The sequence below is a fragment of the Mastigoproctus giganteus genome, chromosome 1 (assembly GCF_048544385.1).
Source record: "Mastigoproctus giganteus isolate SK-2022 chromosome 1, ASM4854438v1, whole genome shotgun sequence".
Classification (NCBI taxonomy): domain Eukaryota; kingdom Metazoa; phylum Arthropoda; class Arachnida; order Uropygi; family Thelyphonidae; genus Mastigoproctus; species Mastigoproctus giganteus.
Genome location: NC_143575.1, coordinates 202,972,961 through 202,994,397, shown reverse-complemented (window position 1 = coordinate 202,994,397; position 21,437 = coordinate 202,972,961). Strand labels below are relative to the sequence as shown.

The window sequence follows — 21,437 nt, the reverse complement described above, 5'->3', positions numbered from 1 at the left end:
TTAGTGTTTGGCTCCAGGCAGATTTCTCCCCTGCTTAGTAAATGTAGTGATGGTATTATTGAAAACAGAATGAATTTCATATTTCCATAAGTTACTTTAGTATTGACTTTCTTTTAAATAAATATTATCATTATAATGTTAATTTACAATTTGTTTGAAAGATGCAATACTGTTATGATTGCCACTTTTAGGATTTAATTGTCCTTTATCAGATAACTGGTGTCCATAATTTTGTTATATGCGATGTGGCAATAATGTACTGGTGCAGTAAAAAGGACACATACTGAAGGAGCTCAAAAATGGTTTTATTTTTATTCAAAGTAATTGCCACCTGATTGAATGTGCTTATTATACTATTCTAGTCACACCCTGTTTGTTGAAAAATATGATTAGCATCATCTTGATCCTTGACTTCTGTAAACAAAACTTTCTGGGCCTTTGCGATTATTTTGAAGTCCACTGTAGGCTCTGATTCTTTATTCTTTGGCTTGTACTGAAACACCCAACACTCATCTCCAGTGACAATATAGTCAAAGAAATTAGGATTGACAAGTCTGGAGGAAGTCTTTGTTGCTTCTGCTCATCTGTGAGGCTGCGTGGCACAAATTTTGTGCAGACCTTCATTTTCCTCAAATCTTCATGCAAAATTTGGCACATCACCTCCTTATTTATATCCAGCTCATCAGCCATCATTCTGAGGTTCAAATGATGATCTCTTGCTACAATTTCTTGAAGTTTTGCAACTCTGTCCTCATTTTGCGAGGTTGACAGGCACCCAATTCTTGAGTCATTGCAAACATCCTCACGTCCATCTTTGAACTGCTTATACCATTCAGACACACTAGTACCACTTAATGTTTCATCACCATAAACAGTGTTTATCATTTCATGTTTCTGTTGTAAATTTTCCCAGTTTAAAGCAAAATTTAATATTCGTTCTTTGCTCCATTGAAAAATTGTGACATGGAATGTTAACACTACTAATTAAACTGGTTGTTACATGCAACCTGTCAGCTTACTGGACAGTCTCTGTACCATCATCTTTTGGAGGAAGTTTGAACTACAACATACCACTTCTGTTTATTTTCAAACTCAACAAACATGACTGCAACAACACCAGTACAGGAATTTAATTCCTAAATTTTTTAGATCATATAGCATTATTAATTGCTATTCTATAATTCTGAAGGGTTATTTACTTCATATGTGCCTCATGGCAGCTCACATTGAATAAATGCATTTCCGCTATTCTGTTAGGGAATTGCTGCTAGAGACTATCTGCCTACTGCAATGAGGGACCAATAAGTCCTGAAACAGGCTCTAGTAGCAATAAATGGCACATTAACCTTTTAGTGATGCCCTTTATTTAAAATTAGTGCTGTAGAGAGGTCATTTGTGTAAGCATGAAGTTCATTCTGTTGTGAGCAGGGAGATCAAACACAAAAGTCAGCTGTATTTACCAGACAGTGAAACAAGTCTTCTGGCTGTCAAACACTAATACTGGTATTTTCCATAATGAATAGTTGTTTTTTGTTCTTCTAATATATGTATCTTTCAGACTTATGAAGTGATTGAGATTTGTGCCAAGGTCCTCTATCAAGTGGAACTGTCACGCCATACTCTTGATCAGCTGTTTGGTTTCAGTGTTGAGGCTGAGCTTATAGAAAATGCAGAACATCAAGATGAGCTTTGTGTTTATGTGAGCCGTGTAGAAGAGAGCAGTCTTGCTCATCATCAAGGTAAAGTTCTCCAGTTTTAATGATATGTAATATTTTAATACTTAGCTTTACGTTTGTTCACTTTATATTCTCCTGAGACTTGTCACAGACATTCTCTCAGGTATGACATGCTGGGCTTGCTATTTAGGAGTTTAAAATGCTGATGGAATTAATATCCAAGTGACACTCGTGAGTCAAGAGCACCAAATTTTAGTGAAGTCCAGTCATTTTGCAATAACCAAATCTTCTGCTCGCACCTTCACAATGGTGAGACTGTTAGTAACCCCGGTTATATCCCCCCGTGTACAAGTCTTGGAAGAATACACCTAGTATACTGGAGGCAACCACCCAGGTATGAACCAACATAGGTAGTGGGTCAAGTTGTGGTATCCACACCATGCAGAGGAATGGCACCCATCTGTATCACCAAACAATACTAGGTGGATGACTCACATCGACCCGTGCAATGCCACCACGTTGCTTATGAAGGCTTGAAGTGGTGTGAAGCCCATGTGACTTCTGTCATGCACTGTGAATTTTGAGGTTATGATAGGCATCACGGCAAGTTCCAATTTTCCTCACATTTTGGGGAACACAATTCTAAAACAGTTTTTGCAGTCTGGCCGCTAGATAGTCCAGTGGACCAAACCTATTGGTAACTCTCTAGGAGGAATCCAGATCAGATCAGCTAGTTTGTAATCTTGCTGCCTCTACTCTGCCAGTTAATGACTGGAGGATGTCTGAATAGTGTGTATGCAGATGCATTGTCAAGGCCATGTTATGTCAAGGAGCTGGGTATATTTTTGCTATGTGTGTATGCCATATCCAAAAGTATCATTGCCTCATATAGCATGCTCCGCCATCACTTTTAATTTATTTACCAATACATCATAAATGGTCAAACTAAAAGAACAAGATCATCTGCAAAAATATTTAAATTTCTTTAAAACTTCCTCTTTCATTTCATAAATATTGTGATCTCAGTGCCAATCTTGATGTACATTTCCACCTACAGTCTGCCAAGCCCCATTTATTTTTTCTGTCAGAATCACAATGATCCATTAGCTTAATCGTTGCTCATTACAGTTGTCCTAATTATTCTCTTAATGATTCCTTTCTCTCTATGAAGATAGTACTTGCATTTGTCTGCTCTGATATTCCCTGTCAATGACTTACGATTTTGGAATCTTCTCTTTTCAATGTTGGCCCCAAGTGCCAAGAAATTTTGTCATCAGGTGTCTTTGCCAGTAAATTTGCACTCTCTCTTGAAGTAATAAAATCATTATTTGAAGAGATAAAATGTTTTCAGTATTACATTAACACTCAATTAAATAATCTTGAGTAAAGAAACCACTTTACTAGATCAGGAGAAAAAGTAACCTTCTTTCTTCTCTTAGTTTCTCCTTTTTATTACTAACCCACTACTGCTTAATCACTAAAAGGCACTGTTCCTGCCTTCACATGATGGGGCCATTAACCTGGAGGGAAAAAGTTCTCCTTTCCAGGGTGAAATGGAGCAAACAGTTCCTAAAGCCCAGAAATCCACTGGGTGCATAGACGAAATCCTTAGAGGGTGAAAACAATCAGAACCTGATTTTGTTGCAGCTGAACATCAAAAGACTAATGTAGACAGAATCTGAACTCCAACCTTCCTTATTATCCACTCAACCCAAGAACAACCGATTGGCAAACTCTGAACCATTTGTAGTGCAGAAATGGCTAGAAAGCATAATAGGTACCCCCAAGCCAGTTCGTCTTTTATAATCGGGAGACTTACTGCTTGAAGTTGACACTGCCCAACAGCGTGAGCAACTACTAAAACCTTTTGGTGGAACTTCTGTTACCATTTCACCATGTTTTCCTGAACGCATCAAGAGGTGGCATCACCAAATGGGACATCATCATCAGCATGTCAAATGAAGAGGTAAAACAAGAACTGCAAGATCAAGGAGTCATTCAGTGTTAGACGAATTATGAAAAAAGGATGGCATACTAGTTTTTACTCAGAACATATACTTTTGACAATTCAAAACCACCAACAGTGATCAAAGCAGGTTATCTTAACTGCCGTGTTAAAGCCTATATTCTAAACCCCTTATGCTGCTACAAGTGAAATTTGGGCACTCACAGACAATCTGCAGAGGAGCAGCTGCCTGTGCCTCATGTGGATCCACTACACACACTAGTACTGATGGCACAGTTACAATACCCAATTTTCCAAACTGTAGAAAAGCACACATCTGGTGTTTTCCAAAAAAAGATGCAGTGATACAAAATTGAACATGATGTTCCCTACCAAGAGGCCAAAAACTCTTTACTAGCCCTGAATACTAATAAACCAACTTATGCTCAAGTAATGAAGAGACAAATATCAATTGCAACCCAAACGGTGGTAACCATACCAAGTGAATCATCATCTGAGTGAGCAAGGTCGGTATTGGCCACTGTACAACTAAATCAAATGATAAGAAACAAAGTAAAGCTATAAATATGCTGATTACTGTACAACCAGATGCCACTCCACAGCGGGACAGGTGCCTCTGTAGCCAGGTGGGCAGGAGCAGCAGTGCGTAGCACACAGTTCTTGATTAGACCAGGGTTCGAACCCGTGAGCCACCAAATATGGAGGATGCGGGAAGGTCAGGGAATGACCACTGCATATCCCCTGAGCAATATGGCCTTAGTTGCTAATGCTTCTAAAAACCAAATAACAACAACAACAACAGTGGAACACTACAATATCTACTTCTCCCGATGCAAACAAAACAGATTGCATGGACTTAGAAGATAGCTCACATCAAGATGAGCAGGTACTAGTACTGTTCACTGACGAGGAGGTGGACATGAGAAAGCCATACTTTCCAAAGAAGAAGAAAGGTAAATTAGAGCAAAACAAACCTTCAGGTCCTCAAAAACAAATCAAGGGTTTTACTAAACCCAAATAATGCTTACATTTCTGTAGTGGAACTGTAGAGGATTTCATAGTTAATTAAATGACATCTAAGACTGCCTCTCACAATTTGACCCTATCACCTTCTGCCAACAAGAAATCAGTCTAACCTGACATATAACTGTTTTTCTCCAGAACTACATAATTCATCAGCACGATCATGTTGTGCACAACCCGAACAGTCTGACACATGGAGGTGTAGCCTTGATAATCAACACTTAGAGACCCTCCAAATAAATCCCACTAAACCCTGAGTCAGTTGCAGCACAAGTCAATGTTAATGTTGACTTAACTATCACCTCACTATATTTGTCCCCTAATTTATTTATTATATAGTATCAGTGTAAATACACCACAGTTAACCCATATATTTGAACTACGTATGTAGTGTAGAAGGCATCTCATAATGTGGTTGTATCTCATAATGTGGTTTCCTTCACAACGAGATAGCTATTATTGCATTACTTCAAATAAATAATGCTTCTCTAGTAGAGAAGACTACTGTTATTTATTTTCAGCGGTACCACCACCAAGACGATCATTTCGAAGCTGTGCATCTTCATCATCAGTGGGCAGGCAAGTACCCAGGTAATACGACAAGCCATCACAGTTGCGAAGTTATATCCACATTATGAGAGATGCCAAAAGGGTGTGGTGGTAATGTATTTGGAAAATTAAATGCACAGGGCATAATCCTTATGGGTTTTGATAATTAACTATATAGTATCGGTGTAAATACACCATAGTTAACCCATATATTTGAACTACGTATGCAGCGTAGAGGGCATCGTTTTAATTGTATCTCATAATGTGGTTGCCTTCACAACGAGATAGCTATTATTGCATTACTTCAAATAAATAACGCTTCTCTAGTGGAGAAGACTACTGTTATTTATTTAACTTCGCAACTGTGATGGCTTGTTGTATTACCTGGGTACCTGCCCGCCCACTGATGATGAAGCCGCATAGCTTCGAAACGATCGTCTGGGTGGTGGTACTGCTGAAAACTCTGTGACTATCAGGGGGAGCCTGATAGTCATGGAGTTTCCGAGAATGGGTAACAACAGTCTTCTCTACTGGGGAAGCGTTACCTATTGGAGGAATTTATGAGTTTTTGAGTGGTGTGAGTTGAAGAGTTACTGTCCCTTTCATTCTTTGACGATGTTTCTTTTCCTCTTCCACTCCTACTATTACTTTCCCTCTACCTTTTTGCTTTTCTAAGTCTAATAGGGACAAATGGTTTGAATTTTATAATTCATTTGTTTGGTCTAATAGATCTGGTCCAATGGGTTTTTTCCACATTAAATTCACGCACAGCTTTGAAACGATCGTCTGGGTAGCGGTACCGCTGAAAATAAATAACAGTAGTCTTCTCTACTAGAGAAGCATTATTTATTTGAAGTAATGCAATAATAGCTATCTCGTTGTGAAGGCAACCACATTATGAGATACAATTAAAACGATGCCCTCTACGCTACATATGTAGTTCAAATATATGGGTTAACTATGGTGTATTTACGCTGATACTATATAGTTAATTATCAAAACCCATAAGGATTATGCCCTGTGCATTTAATTTTCCAAATTATTTTTTTATATACACGTTTCTCACACACAGGGCACACAGACCCTAAATAAAGGTGAGAATGCTAGGAATTACATAAAATACAAAACAGTAGTAATCAATATAGAACTAGAATTAAAATATATACAAAGTATAGAACTAGAATTTAAAATATATGCAAAATTTACATTAAGAAATCAGAGTAAGGAGAAAATTCTTATAGATAGATGGATTAAGAGTAAAATCAATATTGTAATAATTCGTTACCTGAAGGAAACGAAACAGGGGACTACCAAGTAAGTGATGAGTATGAGGAACAGGCAGTGAGAAATTAATTTTTTAATGAGAATTCAAATGGCATATAGCAAAAGTTATTTGTTCAAGAAGAGATGGAGAATCGATAACAGAGTTTATGATATTGTAAATAAAAAGAGACCCACGGAGTTGCCGTCTAGAGTGAAGAGGAATGATTCTGAAGCGACCACAAAATATAAGTTACACTAGCCTAGAAGAATTAGCAGTACAACTCTCTCAACCTGTCTTCATCTTGGGAACCTGAAATCAGGTTCAACACTCATCATCCATTATGGGGAAATCAAAACATGGACAAATTATCGAAAAATTGCATGACCAGCACAATTTGATTACTCACAGTAATGCCACAAACACTTATATGCATTTACCTATAGGGTCTACTTTAGCAATTGATGTCTCTCTCTCTCTCTATGCTCAGCAGCCATATATTCTCTATTTGGATGGACTATTCAAAGCAATCCACTGGGTAGTGACCATTGCTCAGTGATATGCCGCATTGATACATGCATTCCCTACTTTTTTTTAACCAAACTGCCAAATGGAACTTTTCAAAGCAAAATGGGATATATATACAAGCAGCTAGCAATTCTAAAAGAAAAGCAGGTCCAACAAAAGTCCATAAACTTGACAGAATATATATATAACCAAATACTATAGGCAGTGGACCAAGAAATTCCAAAACAATCCAAAATATCAGCACGCTCAAAATTGTGGTGGAATAATGAATGCAGCACAGCTAAAAAAGAGAACAGAGCATGGAACATCTTCAGGAAGTTCCCAACAACTGCAAATCTCATCTGTTTAAACTGGCTCAGGCGAAAGCAAAACATATTAGGCAGACCAGCAAAAAGGGAATGATATGGGCCAAAACATGATGTATTTACCAAAACAGCCATGCATCAACCTTTCCATACTCACTTTAACGGTTGTGATGTTACAAAACTGGAGATTGCAAATACATTTGCCAAATCGTTCATGAAAATCTCAGCTACAACATCGTACCCATCCCATTTTCAGGTACACAAGGCACAGGCTGAGAAACATTTCATCAACTTTGAATCTGCATCTAGTGCTGCATACAATCTGTCCTTCAAAATGTCACAATTGCACCATGCTCTGGCCCACCAAACTCAGTGCAGCAGGACCAGATGGAATACATTATATAATGATAGCACAACTTACTGAGGTAGTCCTTAACACACTGAGTTTGAGACTCTACATCACCGCTCATTTCAGGTTAGAGTCGACAACCAGTTATCTTCAAATTTTATCCAGGAAGAAGGGGTCTCACAAGGTTCAGTTCTGAGTGCAACCCTATTTAACATAATAATGGATTCAATAACAAAGGACTTACCACAGTGTCCACTACCCTGTATGCCAATGACTTCAGTATCTCTTGCCATTCCCTAAGGTGCCATCAACAAAGCTCTTAAATGGTCCCAAAGCATTTGTTTTTGCCTCTCACCCAAAAAGGCTGTCAGGATACACTTCTGTAGGAAGCATATCCTACATCCAGACTCAAAATTTCAGCTAGAAAATCAAATCATCCCAGTGGTTCCTAGTGTCACTTTTTTTGGTATGGTTTTTGACCAAAAATTTACCTCCCTTGAACTATAAAAGTTCGAGCCCATGACCACCAAATACAGAGGATGCAGAAAGGTCAGGGAATGAGCACTGCATATCCCTTGAGCAATATGGCCTTAGTTGCTAATGCTCCTAAAAAGCAAATAACAACAACAACAATACAGTCACATCTAGACTATGGCTCTGCAGCCTACATCTCTGCTAGACCAAGTGCTTTATGTGGCTTGATCCCGTACACCGCAGTTCTCTTCATCTTGCACTAGGGGCATGCTGTACATCACCAGTTCAGAGCTTATATGCCAAAGAAAATGAAACCTCCTTGCATCTACACACATAAATTCTTTTGTTAAACTACTCAGCAAAGCTCAAACAGCAACTAGACAACTCTACTTAGAATGGACTTTTCTCACCCAAATGGGAGAACCTTTACAAAGTTACCCAACTACAAACTGATCATGGGATATGCATTCGCTTCCTGCTCACTGACTGGCAACTTTACCTTGGTAATATACAGCCTACTGCCTCTTGTAAAAAGGCCTCCATAGCCGAGTGGTCAGGAGTGGGAGCACAATAGCACACACTCTTTGAGTAGACCAGGGTTCAAGCCCCTGACTGCTAAATATGGTCGATTTGCCAACTTGCACTGGATCAGTCATGGCAGATTATGATCCATTTCCCTCAATGTCAATCATCGAGGAAGCTTCCATCCTGCAGTGAATTGATAATGGTTTCAGCTTATTTTTTTTTTTTTACTGTCTCTTGTACAGTCCCACCTTGGGCGTATCATATATTGCTGTGTGACCTTTCATTCACAGCATGGGGAAACAAACCTTATCTTAATGGAACATACTGCAAATTCACGCTGCTTTGAGAACCCGTTATGCACAGTACACACTAGTCTATATGGATGGATCTAAAACTGACACTCATGTTGCTGCAGCAGCATTGTTTCCCAACATTACCATAGCCAAGAAACTTCCTATTGAATATAGTAGCTGTACTGCAGAACTCTGTGCTATCCACATTGCCTTAAATTTCATATTCTCAACAAACATATTGCATGATGTTATTTATACAAACAACATTAGTGCTATCCAAGCTACACAGCAGAATAAAAATCATGATAATCCCTTACCCATACAGATGTGGAATACCACAAACAAGTTAAATAAGAAAACAAACACGTTCTCTTTTGTTGGATTCCTAGTTGACTGAATTGCTGGAAATGAACATGCCAACTTAACTGCCAAAACTGCTACACATCCTACAGATCAATCCTTTAGTGTACTGGTCTCAGATTACAAGTTAGTTATAAAGAAATGATGTCTTGAGTAATGGCAACACATCTGGCAAAGTCAAGTTGGTAACAAGCTACTCTGTATAAAGAAAGATCTCAAACCTATAATAACATCATCATCATCATCAGCCATTTTAAATCCACTGCAGGATGAAGGCTCTCCAGCAACTTTCCAGTTCCTTCTGTTTTGTGCAATGGCCATCCATTTACGACCCACAAACTCATTAATTTTGTCTATCCATCTCCGCCATTGTCTTCCAGGTTTCCTTCTAGCTCCTCTTGGATACCATTCTGTTATTTTCTTAGTCCATCTGTCATCATGTCTTCGAGCTATGTGTCCTGCCCAAGACCATTTCAGTTCTTTAGTTTTGATAAGAATGTCCTTTACTTGAGTTTGCTGCCTAATCCACGTGTTTCTTTTCTTATCTAACAGTTTGATTCCCAGTATAATTTGTTCCATTCTTCGCTGTGTAGTTCTCAGCTTCTCTTCCATATTTTTGTTGAGTGCCCAAGTTTCACTTCCATAAGTCATGGTGGGGAGTATACATTGGTTCATTATTTTACGTTTCAGACAAACTGGGATATTGCTCTTCAGTAGGTGACTAAATTTCCTGAATGCTATCCATCCAAAATTTATAATTCTCTTGACTTCCAGCCATTTATCATTATTACAGCTAATAACTTGTCCCAGATAAATATATGACTCCACCTTTTCAATTACTGCTCCATCAATCATTATGTCCCTTTCTGTGGCATACTTGTTCATTATTACTTTTGTTTTAGCCATATTCATCTTTAGTCCAAAATCCTTATTAACTGAGCATAACTGATTAAGATTTTCCTCCAATTCTTGGGATCGTGGCTTATGACCACAATGTCATCTGCAAATCGTAAATGGTTTAGTTACTCTCCATTCACATTGGCTCCTTTCTGCGACCAGTCTAATCTACTGAAAGCTTCCTCAAGGGCAGCAGTACACAGCTTCAGAGATATTGTGTCTCCTTGACAGCTTCAGCAGTAAACAACTTCAGAGATATTTGGCCCTGGAAAAATTGTGCAAGGCTCAAGGGGTAGAATTTTTTTTCAGACCAGACTGTACTTATTAACAGGAGAGACTGCTTCTACAGGGATGGGATACACTTAAAAGAAAGGGTGCAAGAATATTTGCTGATGCTATTGAGGCAGTGTTAGGTGGGTCGGAAAACTGCTAGCTTGGGGGGGAGACAAAGACTAATAGATTAACAGTAGCCACTGGCAGAGGTGAAAGTGATTCTTGCACTGCTTCTATTGGGATAAGCAGAAGCCTGAAAAACAAGATGCAGGTTATTTCAGAGACTGCTGGGAATCATTGGGGTACAAATAAACACATAGGTTGTGTTAGGGTAGCTAAGAAAAAGAACAGGTGCATGTATACGTGCGTGTACACCAATGCTAGGAGTTTAGTAAATAAATTTGATGAATTTGAGGTATTGCTCAAAACATCAAAGGCAGGTATTGTGGGGATATCACAGACGTGGTGTCAAAAAGATATACGGAATGCAGAACTGGAATTTGGGGAGTACAACGTCTACAGAAACGATAGACAGGATAGGAAGAGAGGAGGGGTTATGCTATTAGTTAAGAAACATAAAATCCAAGGAAGTGAAGCCAGTCGACATCACTGGACAGTGCAGTGTCGAGTCAGTTTGGTGAGACATAAGCATTGGGAGATCAAAATTGAGAGTAGGAGTGTGCTATAGGCCTAATGACTCTGATGAGTATAAGAAGAAACTGTACAGGGAAATAGAGTGGGCCAGTAAATCAGAGAGTCTTATAATGGGGGATTTTAATTTTCCAGATATTGACTGGAATTTAGGGGCTGGTCACTCACACACTAGCAAGGCTTTTGTGGATTTATTGGATGATTGTTTTCTACATCAGCATGCTCGGGAGGCAATTAGAGGGAGTAATACTCTTGATCTGATTATCAGTAGTGATTCTTCATGCATTAAGAATCTGCAGATACAGGAACCACTAGGTGGCAGTGATCACAATGTGCTGAAGTGGGATTTACTCAAAGAGGTAGCTACCATTAGGTGTAAAGAGAAGGGTTATTGCTTTCATAAAGGCGACTACGATGGACTGATACAGTATTTAAATTCTATACAGTGGGACCAACTGATGATGTTACCAACAGCAAATTCAAAATGGGAAGCATTCAAAGAACTTATCTTGGAAGCTACTAGGCTTTACATACCAACTAACAAATATTGTTCAAGGTTTAGGCCTAATTGGATGTCAGATGAACTAATGAGACATATGGCAGAGAAGAAAAATGCATGGGATGCATAAAATTAACATGTGACACAGAAGCCTATGATAGATACAAGTTGATCTGTAACCACGTTACAAAGGAGGTTAGGCAGGCGAAGGCAGATTATGAGAAATCTTTGGCAAAGGATGCAAAGAAAAACAGCAAAGAGTTCTTTACTTATGTAAACTCTAGAAGGAAGGGGATGAATCAGATTGGTCCACTTGATATCGATGGGTCAACTGTTGATGATCCTGCTCAGGTAGCTAACAAACTAAATGAATATTTTTCATCGTCATTCATACATGAGGAGTTATTCAGCAAGGGGAATGCCAGAGGTGTATTCAACTCTGGCAGTAAGCTAGAGAATCTTGTAATAACTGAGAGTAAAGTGGAGGAGAAATTGTTGAAGATAAACACAAGAAAGGCACCTGGGGTGGATGGGATCTATCCAGTTATATTAAAGGAGACAGCAAAGGAAGTAAGCAAACCCTTAGCCATAATTATTAATGCTTCCTTGAACTCAGGGGAGGTACCCACAGACTGGAGAAGTGCAAATGTGACCCCAATTCACAAAGGAGGATCAAAGGCTGACACAAGTAATTATAGACCTGTGAGTTTAACTTCTGTTCCAGGAAAATTAATGGAGGCACTGGTTAAAGAAGCACTGTAGGATTATTTAGACAACACTTCAGTTATAGCGCGGACACAGCATGGTTTTGTTAAAGGGAAGTCTTGCCTGACCAATTTGATTGGATACTATGATGCAGTCACAAAAAGAACTGGATGCAGGGAATAAGTTTGATATTATATACTTGAATCTTAGAAAGGCTTTTGATACTGTTGCACATGGAAGACTGGCACCTCCGTAGCCATGTGGGCCAGAGCAGCAGTGCGTAGCACACGCTTCTTGATTAGACCAGGGTTCGAGCCCGTGACAACCAAATACGAAGGGTGCGGAAAGGGCAGGGAATGACCACCGCATATCCCCGGAGCAATATGGCCTTAGTTGCTAATGCTCCTAAAAACCAAATAACATAACATAACAAGGAAGACTGCTGTACAAATTGGAGCAGTGTGCCATTGGAGGCAAATTGCTGCTATGGCTAAAGGGGTGGTTGAGGCGGAGAAGAGAGAGAGAGAGTGGTAATCAATGGACACTGCTCATCGTGGATTAATGTTATTAGTGGAGTCCCTCAGGGTTCAGTGTTAGGTCCATTATTTTTTTATGTATTTATAAATGATATTGATGATGGTATATCAAGCTTAATGTCCAAGTTTGCAGACGATACAAAGGTTGGCAGGGTTGTCAAGGACACTACTGACACTGTGCTGCTGCAACAGGATCTGGAAAGGTTGAGCAGATGGGCTGAGAGGTGGCAAATGTAGTTTAAAATTGACAAATGTGAAGTACTACATATGGGAAACAGCAACCCCAGAGCAACGTATCAACTCTGTGGTACTACACTGACAGTGATAGAGAATGAAAGGACCCGGGGGTGGTTGTGCAGGTAGATATGAAGTTCTCTGAGCAGTGCAGGTGGGCTGAAAGAGTAGCTCATGGTGTATTGTCAATGATATATAGGAATTTTTCTAGCAGGGATAAGGAGGTGATTATTCCCTTGTATAAGGCAATGGTCAGGCCACACTTAGAGTACTGTATACAGGTCTGGAGGCCTTGTTTCAAGAAGGATGTAGAGCTTCTGGAACGAGTACAGAGAAGGGCAACAAGATTAGTGAATGGAACAAAGGGATGCTTTTAAATAGAAAGGCTTAAGTTTTGCAAATTACAGTGTCCGAAGACTAGGTGATCTGATAGAGGTGTATAAAGCCTTGAATGGTTTGAGCATGCTCAATGCTGATGGGATTCTTCCTCTTGCTCAGAATAATCACCTGAGAGGGCATAAACTCAAATTGAGGAAAGACAGATGTAGGACAGACGTGCGGAAATTTGCCTTTAGCCAGCGGGTGGTTGGTTGGTGGAACAGACTTCCATCCCTTGTCGTGGAAGTTGATAGCCTAAACAAGCTTAAGGCTCAGATGGACAGGTATTTTGAACGAACAGTGGGGTGAAGTGGAAGTGGTTATTTTTTATTTATTTATTTTTTTTTTTTGGCTGATGCTGCATAAGCTTGCTTTCTTGCATCAAATGCCTCTGCTAATGCTAAAATGCTAATGGTTTAGGTACTCTCCATTCACATTGACTCCTTTCTGCAACCAGTCTATCTACTGAAAGATTCCTCAAGGGCAGCAGTAAACAGCTTCAGAGATATTGTGTCTCCTTGTCAAACTCCTTTCTCGATTTTAAATTTCTTACTGTGTTTGTCTAGTCCAGTGGTTTCAACCTTTTTTTTTTATAATGCCACCCCTAAGTAATATATTTAATTTTGCTGCACCCCTACTCAATTTTCTGCCTGTTAGATCAGATTCCCTCTCTGTGTTTATATATATATATAATATTAAAAAATATATGTTATATGATAGTTATTACATTTTATAATACAAATCATATATATATACAGTATATAATAATTTTATTCTTTATATAGAAGTACTAAGTAAACATCAATTATAGATCACCACAAAATTTAAAAGATACTGTACACCTTTTTATAATGAAATAAACATATAAATTTAAAAAAATATAAGTTTAAATAATTTAAACCCAAATTACATGGCACCCCTAGAATGTTGTTGCGGCACCCCGGTTGAAAACCACTAGTCTAGTCTAATAAAGGAGGTAGCATTCTCATATATTTTCTTCAAAATCATAATATATGGGGTATCTATGCCTTGTCTTTCCAGTGCCCGAAACATTGCCTTATGCTGTATGGAGTCAAATGCCTTTTCATAATCCACAAATGCCAGGCATAATGGTGTTTTATATTCAGTTGCTTTCTCCATTAGCTGTGATATTATGTGAAGGTGATCCATAGTTGAGAATCCTACCCTAAAGCCAGCTTGCTCTTTCGGTTGATTCTCATCAAGTATTCTTTCTAATCTGTTAGAAATGACCCTTGTGAACAACCTGTAGATATGGGATAACAAGATAATTGGTCTATAATTTCCAATTTCTGATTTATCTCCTTTCTTATGCAGCAAAACTATGATTGCATTATTCCACTGCTTAGGCGTCACACCTTTTCTAATGCACTTTGTGAAGAGCCTTGCCAGTTTTTGTGTTATATTTTGTGTTGTGTTATAATAACATACATCAAACCTTTAATAACATACTAGGAAGCAAGGAAAAACCATGAAACCTGTAAATACCAACAACTCTCATATGAGGGTGTGTGTGTGTGTGTGTGTGTGTGTGTGTGTGTGTGTGTGTGTGTGTGTGTGTGTGTGTGTGTGTGTGTGTGTGTGTGTGTGGATAGTAGGGAGCTGTTCCATCAGAACTGAAACCGCAATAAGTATCCCACAAAAATTAACAGTAGCCAGATTAACAGTAGCCACTGGCAGAGGTGAAAGTGATTCTTGCACTGCTTCTATTGGAATGAGCCGCAGCCTGGAAAATAAGATGCAGGATATTTCAGAGACTGCTGGGAATCATTGGGGTACAAGTAAACACATGGGTTGTGTTAGGGTAGCTAAGAAAAAGAACAGGTGCATGTATACTTGTGTGTACACCAATGCTAGGAGTTTAGTAAATAAATTTGATGAATTTGAGGTATTGCTCAAAACATCAAAGGCAGATATTGTGGGGATTTCAGAGACGTGGTGTCACACAGATATAAGAAATGCAGAACTGGAATTTGGGGAGTACAATGTGTACAGAAAGGATAGACAGGATAGGAAGGGAGGAGGGGTTATGCTATTAATTAAGAAACACATAAAATCCAAGGAAGTGAAGCCAGTCGACATCGCTGGACAGTGCAGTGTCGAGTCAGTTTGGTGTGACATAAGCATTGGGAGATCAAAATTGAGAGTAGGAGTGTGCTATAGGCCTAATGACTCTGATGAGTATAATAAGAAACTGTTCGGAGAAATAGAGTGGGCCAGTAAATCAGAGAGTCTTATAATGGGGGATTTTAATTTCCCAGATATTGACTGGAATTTGGGGGCTGGTCACTCACACAGTAGCAAGGCTTTTGTGGATTTATTGGATGATTGTTTTCTACATCAGCATGTTCGGGAGGCAACTAGAGGGAGTAATACTCTTGATTTGATTATCAGTAGTGATTCTTCATGCATTCAGAATCTGCAGATAAATGAACCACTTGGTGGCAGTGATCACAGTGTGCTGAAGTGGGAGTTACTCAAAGAGGTAACTACCATTAGGGGTAAAGGGAAGGGGTATTGCTTTCGTAAAGGCGACTACAATGGACTGAGACAGTATTTAAATTCTATACAGTGGGATCAACTGATGATATTGCCAACAGCAAATTCAAAATGGGAAGCATTCAAAGAACTTATCGTGGAAGCTACTAGGCTTTACATACCAACTAAGAAATATTGTTCAAGGTTTAGGCCTAAATGGTTGTCAGATGAACTAATGAGGCATATGGCAGAGAAGAAAAATGCATGGGATACATACAAATTAACACGTGACACGGATGCCTATGATAGATACAAGTTGATCTGTAACCAAGTTACAAAGGAGGTTAGGCAGGCGAAGGCAGATTACGAGAGATCCTTGGCAAGGGATGCGAAGAAAAACAGCAAAGAGTTCTTTACTTATGTAAACTCTAGAAGGAAGGGGATGAATCAGATTGGTCCACTTGAGATCGATGGGTCAACTGTTGATGACCCTGCTCGGGTAGCTAACAAACTAAATGAATATTTTGCATCGACATTCACACATGAGGAGTTATTCAGCGAGGGGAATGCCAGAGGTGTATTCAACTCTAGCAGTAAGCTAGAGAATCTTGTAATAACTGAGAGCAAAGTGGAGGAGAAATTGTTGAAGATAAACACAAGAAAGGCACCTGGGGTGGATGGGATCTATCCAGTTATATTAAAGGAGGCAGCAAAGGAGGTAAGCAAACCCTTAGCCATAATTATGAGAGCTTCCTTGGACTCAGGGGAGGTACCCATTGACTGGAGATGTGCAAATGTGACCCCAATTCACAAAGGGGGATCAAAGGCTGACACAAGTAATTATAGACCTGTGAGTTTAACTTCTGTTCCCGGAAAATTAATGGAGGCACTGGTGAAAGAAGCACTGCAGGATCATCTAGACAAGACTTCAGTTATAGCTAGGACACAGCATGGTTTTGTTAAGGGGAAGTCTTGCCTGACCAATTTGATTGGATACTATGATGCAGTCACAAAAGAACTGGATGCAGGGAATAACTTTGATATTATATACTTGGATCTTAGAAAGGCTTTTGATACTGTTGCACATGGAAGACTGCTGCACAAATTGGAGCAGTGTGGCATTGGAGGCAAGTTGCTGCTATGGATAAAGGGGTGGTTGAGGGGGAGAAGACAGAGAGTGGTAATCAATGGACACTGCTCATCGTGGACTAATGTTATTAGTGGAGTCCCTCAGGGTTCAGTATTGGGGCCTTTATTGTTTTCTGTATTTATAAATGATATTGATGATGGTATATCAGGCTTAATGTCCAAGTTTGCAGACGATACAAAGGTTGGCAGGGTTGTCAAGGACACTACTGACACTATGCTGCTGCAACAGGATTTGGAAAGGTTGAGCAGATGGGCTTCGAGGTGGCAAATGAAGTTTAACATTGACAAATGTAAAGTACTACATATGGGAAACAGCAACCCCAGAGCAACGTATCAACTCTGTGGTACTACACTGACAGTGGTAGAGAATGAAAGGGACCTGGGGGTGGTGGTGCAGGCAGATATGAAGTTCTCTGAGCAGTGCAGACGAGCTGCAAGAGTAGCTCATGGTGTATTGTCAATGATATATAGAAATTTTTCTAGCAGGGATAAGGAGGTGATTATTCCCTTGTATAAGGCAATGGTCAGGCCACACCTAGAGTACTGTATACAGGCCTGGAGGCCTCATTTCAGGAAGGATGTAGAGCTGCTGGAACGAGTACAGAGAAGGGCAACTAGATTGGTGAATGGGACAAAGGGGTTCTCTTACGAAGAAAGGCTTAAGTTTTGCAAATTACAGTGTCTGGAAACTAGGCACCAGCGGGGTGATCTGATAGAGGTGTACAAAGCCTTGAATGGTTTGAGCATGCTCAATGCTGATGGGATTCTTCCTCTAGCTCAGAAAAATCACCTGAGAGGGCATAAATTCAAATTGAGGAAAGACAGATGTAGGATAGATGTGCGGAAATTTGCCTTTAGCCAGCGGGTGGTTGGTGGGTGGAACAGACTTCCATCCCTTGTCGTGGAAGTTGATAGCCTAAATATGTTTAAGGCTCAGCTGGACAGGTATTTCGAACGAACAGAGGGGTGAAGTGGAAGTGGTTATTTTTATTTATTTATGTTACTTTTTTTTTTTTTTTTTTTTTTTTTGGCTGATGCTGCATAAGCTTGCTTTCTTGCATCAAATGCCTCTACTAATGCTAATGCTAAAAAGAGTCATTTACTCCCATTATGTGCTACTTACTAAGCTCACAAAAAGGACCAATTGGCTGCCATTCCTATATCTATACCTACTAATGCTCCTTTGGTTATAAGACAAAGTTGCAGAGAAAAACCCATTAACTGCCCTATGAAATGTGCACGCGCGCTGACACACACACACACACACACACACACACACACACACACACACACACACACACACACACACACACACACACACACACACACACACACACACACACACACACACACACAATAGACATTGGGGTGGAGATACTGTCAGATCTACCAAATCCAAATAATGGCTAAATTCCTACAGTGGAATTGTCATTGACTCTGCCAAAATACTGACTGACAACATCAATGCCCTTCTGCTTTGGGTATGTCCCCTGTAAGAAAATGCTTCCGATTTGCATTTGCTTACGGGGAACGTAACAGAATGCAGAAGAAAATCCTTCCTTTCATAATATTACAATCATATGTGAGAATAGAATAGGGAATTGACCTGCCTATAAAGCAGTTGCTATCATTGTAGGCAATCAGACTTCATTTCAAACTATATTACTTACTGCTAATTTTGATTTACCTTCTGGTAGGGTTTTTAATAGCAATCTGGTCCGTTTGTTTGCCACCTGGAACATCCTCCAGACAGACCCTGAGGATCTTATATTACAGTTACCTCCCCATCTTACTTCTTGGACATTTAAATGGACATAACACTCTGAGGGATAGTGATGACATTAACCGAAGAGGCTTTCAGAGTCAAAACCAATCATAGATCCATATTACGTCATCACCCAGTTAACTAGCACTAAGATAATTTTGTACAAAATCTAAAAAAATTTATAGAAAATATACATCTCACCCTTCTTCATTCCTAGAGTATAATGGCTGCACCATTGCATGTTCAACTATAATAGTCAATACACTTGGCAAAACATTTCATAACAACTCTGGTGTATCATCTTATTAACAACAGTTCACAGATGTGAAAGAGAAAAATGAAAAAGAAACAGACTTAATTTCATGTCAAAAGATCTTTATCCTTATAATGAGCCATTTGCTATACAAAAGCAAAAATAATCTGCAGATTAATGCATTAAGAATCTGCAGATAAAGGAACCACTAGGTGGCAGTAATCACAGTATACTGATGTGGGATTGACTTAAAGATTTACGTAACTACCATCAGGGCTAAAGGGAAAGGTTTTTGCTTTTGTAAAGGTGACTACAGTGGTCTCAGAGATTTTTTAAATTTTATACAGTAGGACTAACTGATGATGTTACCAATACCAATTCTAAATGGGAAGCATTCAAGGAATTAATCTTGGAAGCTAGGCTTTTCTTACCAACTAAGAAATACTGTTCAAGAGTTAGGCCTAAATGGATGTCAGATGACCTAATGAGATTCGTGGCAGAGAAGAAAAATCCATGGGACACATATAAATTATCAGAAGACATAGATTCCTGTGGTAGATATAAGATAGCCTTTAATAAAGTCACAAACAAAGTTAGGGAAACAGGCAGATTACTAGAAATCATTAGTAAACAATAGAAAGAAAAACAGTAAAGACTTCTTTACTTATGTAAACTGTAGAAGGAAGGGAATGAATCAGATTGGTGCATTGACATTGATGGTTCAATTGTTGATGAGCCTGCTGAGGTAGCTGACAAACTGAATAAGTATTTTGCATCCACATTTACACATGAGGAGGTTTGTAGGGAAGTGGAGACTAGAAGCTTATCAAACTCTAACAAGGAGCTAAATGATTTTGTAATAAATGAAAGTAAAGTGGAGGCCCTGACAACAGATGGGTCGCAAGCCACCATCTATCTCGAAGGCGTCCAGATCGAGCAAGTGCAGGACTTTAAATATCTTGGGTCACTGGTCCAGGAGAAGAAAGTTGCATCCACCATGGAAATCCACAGCAGAATTGGACAGGCGGCCACTGCGTTCGCCTCGCTCAAATGGTGTCTGTGGAAGAGGACCAACATTTCCACAAAGACTAAAATCCGACTCTTCCGGACTTTGATCCTGCCCATTCTTCTTTACGGATCGGAAACATGGATTTGTCTCAAGTTAGATTTGAACAAACTTGAGGTATTCCAAATGCGATGCCTGCGGCAGATCTTGGGCATCTCTCTTCGCGACCGCATCACTAATGATACCATCCGCGCCAGATGCCAACAGCAACCAACCATTGCCGACCAAATCCAGAAGCGAAGGCTCAGATGGTTTGGCCACGTATGTAGAATGGGCACGAACAGAATACCATCCACACTCCTTTGGAGATAGCGACCCACCCAATGGAGCATCCAACGGACCGCGCCTAGGAAAACGTGGGCCAAGCAAGTGGAAGATGACTTGAAGAGCCGACGTCTCGACCTTAACCAGGCCAGGACTGAAGCCATGGATCGTAAGGTATGGAAGAACATCACAGAGCAAGTCCGAAACCCTGCGGCACCTACAGCAGCATACTGGTTGCATGGCCAACCGCCTCCCCCAGCTGCCAGCTAAGGACCAAAGAAGAAGAAGAAGAAGAAAGTGGAGGAGAAATTGTTGAAATTGAACATAAGAAAGGCACCTGGGGTGGATGGGACTATCCAGTTATATTTTAGGACGTAGGCAAACCCTTAGCCATAATTATAAAAGCTTATTTGGACTCAAGGGAACTCCCCATGGACTTTAGATGTGCAAATGTGTCCCCATTTCACAAAGGGGGATCAAAGGGTGACACGAGTAATTACCGACCTGTTAGTCTAACTTCTGTTCCAGGGAAAATAATGGAGTCACTGGTTAAGGAAGTGATGCAGGATCATCTAGACAAGGCTGCAGTTATAGTTCAGACACAGCATGGGTTTGTTAAGTGGAAGTCTTGTCTGACAATTTTGATTGGATACTATGATGTGGTCACACAGGAATTGGATTCAAAAAATAATTTTGATATGTACTTGGATTTTAAGAAAGCTTTTGATACTGTGGCACACAGAAGACTACTGTACAAATTGGAGCAGTATGGCATTAAGGGCAAGTTGGTACAATGGATAAAAGGATGGTTGAGTGAGAGAAGACAGAGAGTGATTATCAATGGACACTGCTCTTCGTGAACTAATGTTATTGGTGGAGTTTCCTAGGGTTCAGTGTTGGTCCATTTTTGTTTTCGGTATTTATCAATGATATTGATGAAGTATATCAGGGTTAATGTCTAC

At 39.6% G+C, this 21,437-nt stretch overlaps 1 protein-coding gene across 7 annotated transcripts in view; it reads left to right on the top strand.

Moving 5' to 3' along the window:
* The window catches only part of LOC150091454 (protein still life, isoform SIF type 1-like), a 1,372,582-nt gene that overhangs the window by 952,368 nt on the left and 398,777 nt on the right, over window positions 1-21,437 (top strand). For all 7 annotated transcript variants that reach the window (XM_090375616.1, XM_090375656.1, XM_090375640.1 and 4 more), the window contains one exon: window positions 1,559-1,739. In XM_090375616.1, coding sequence (XP_090231742.1) covers window positions 1,559-1,739 — 181 coding nt within the window. The remainder of the gene's footprint in view (window positions 1-1,558; window positions 1,740-21,437) is intronic.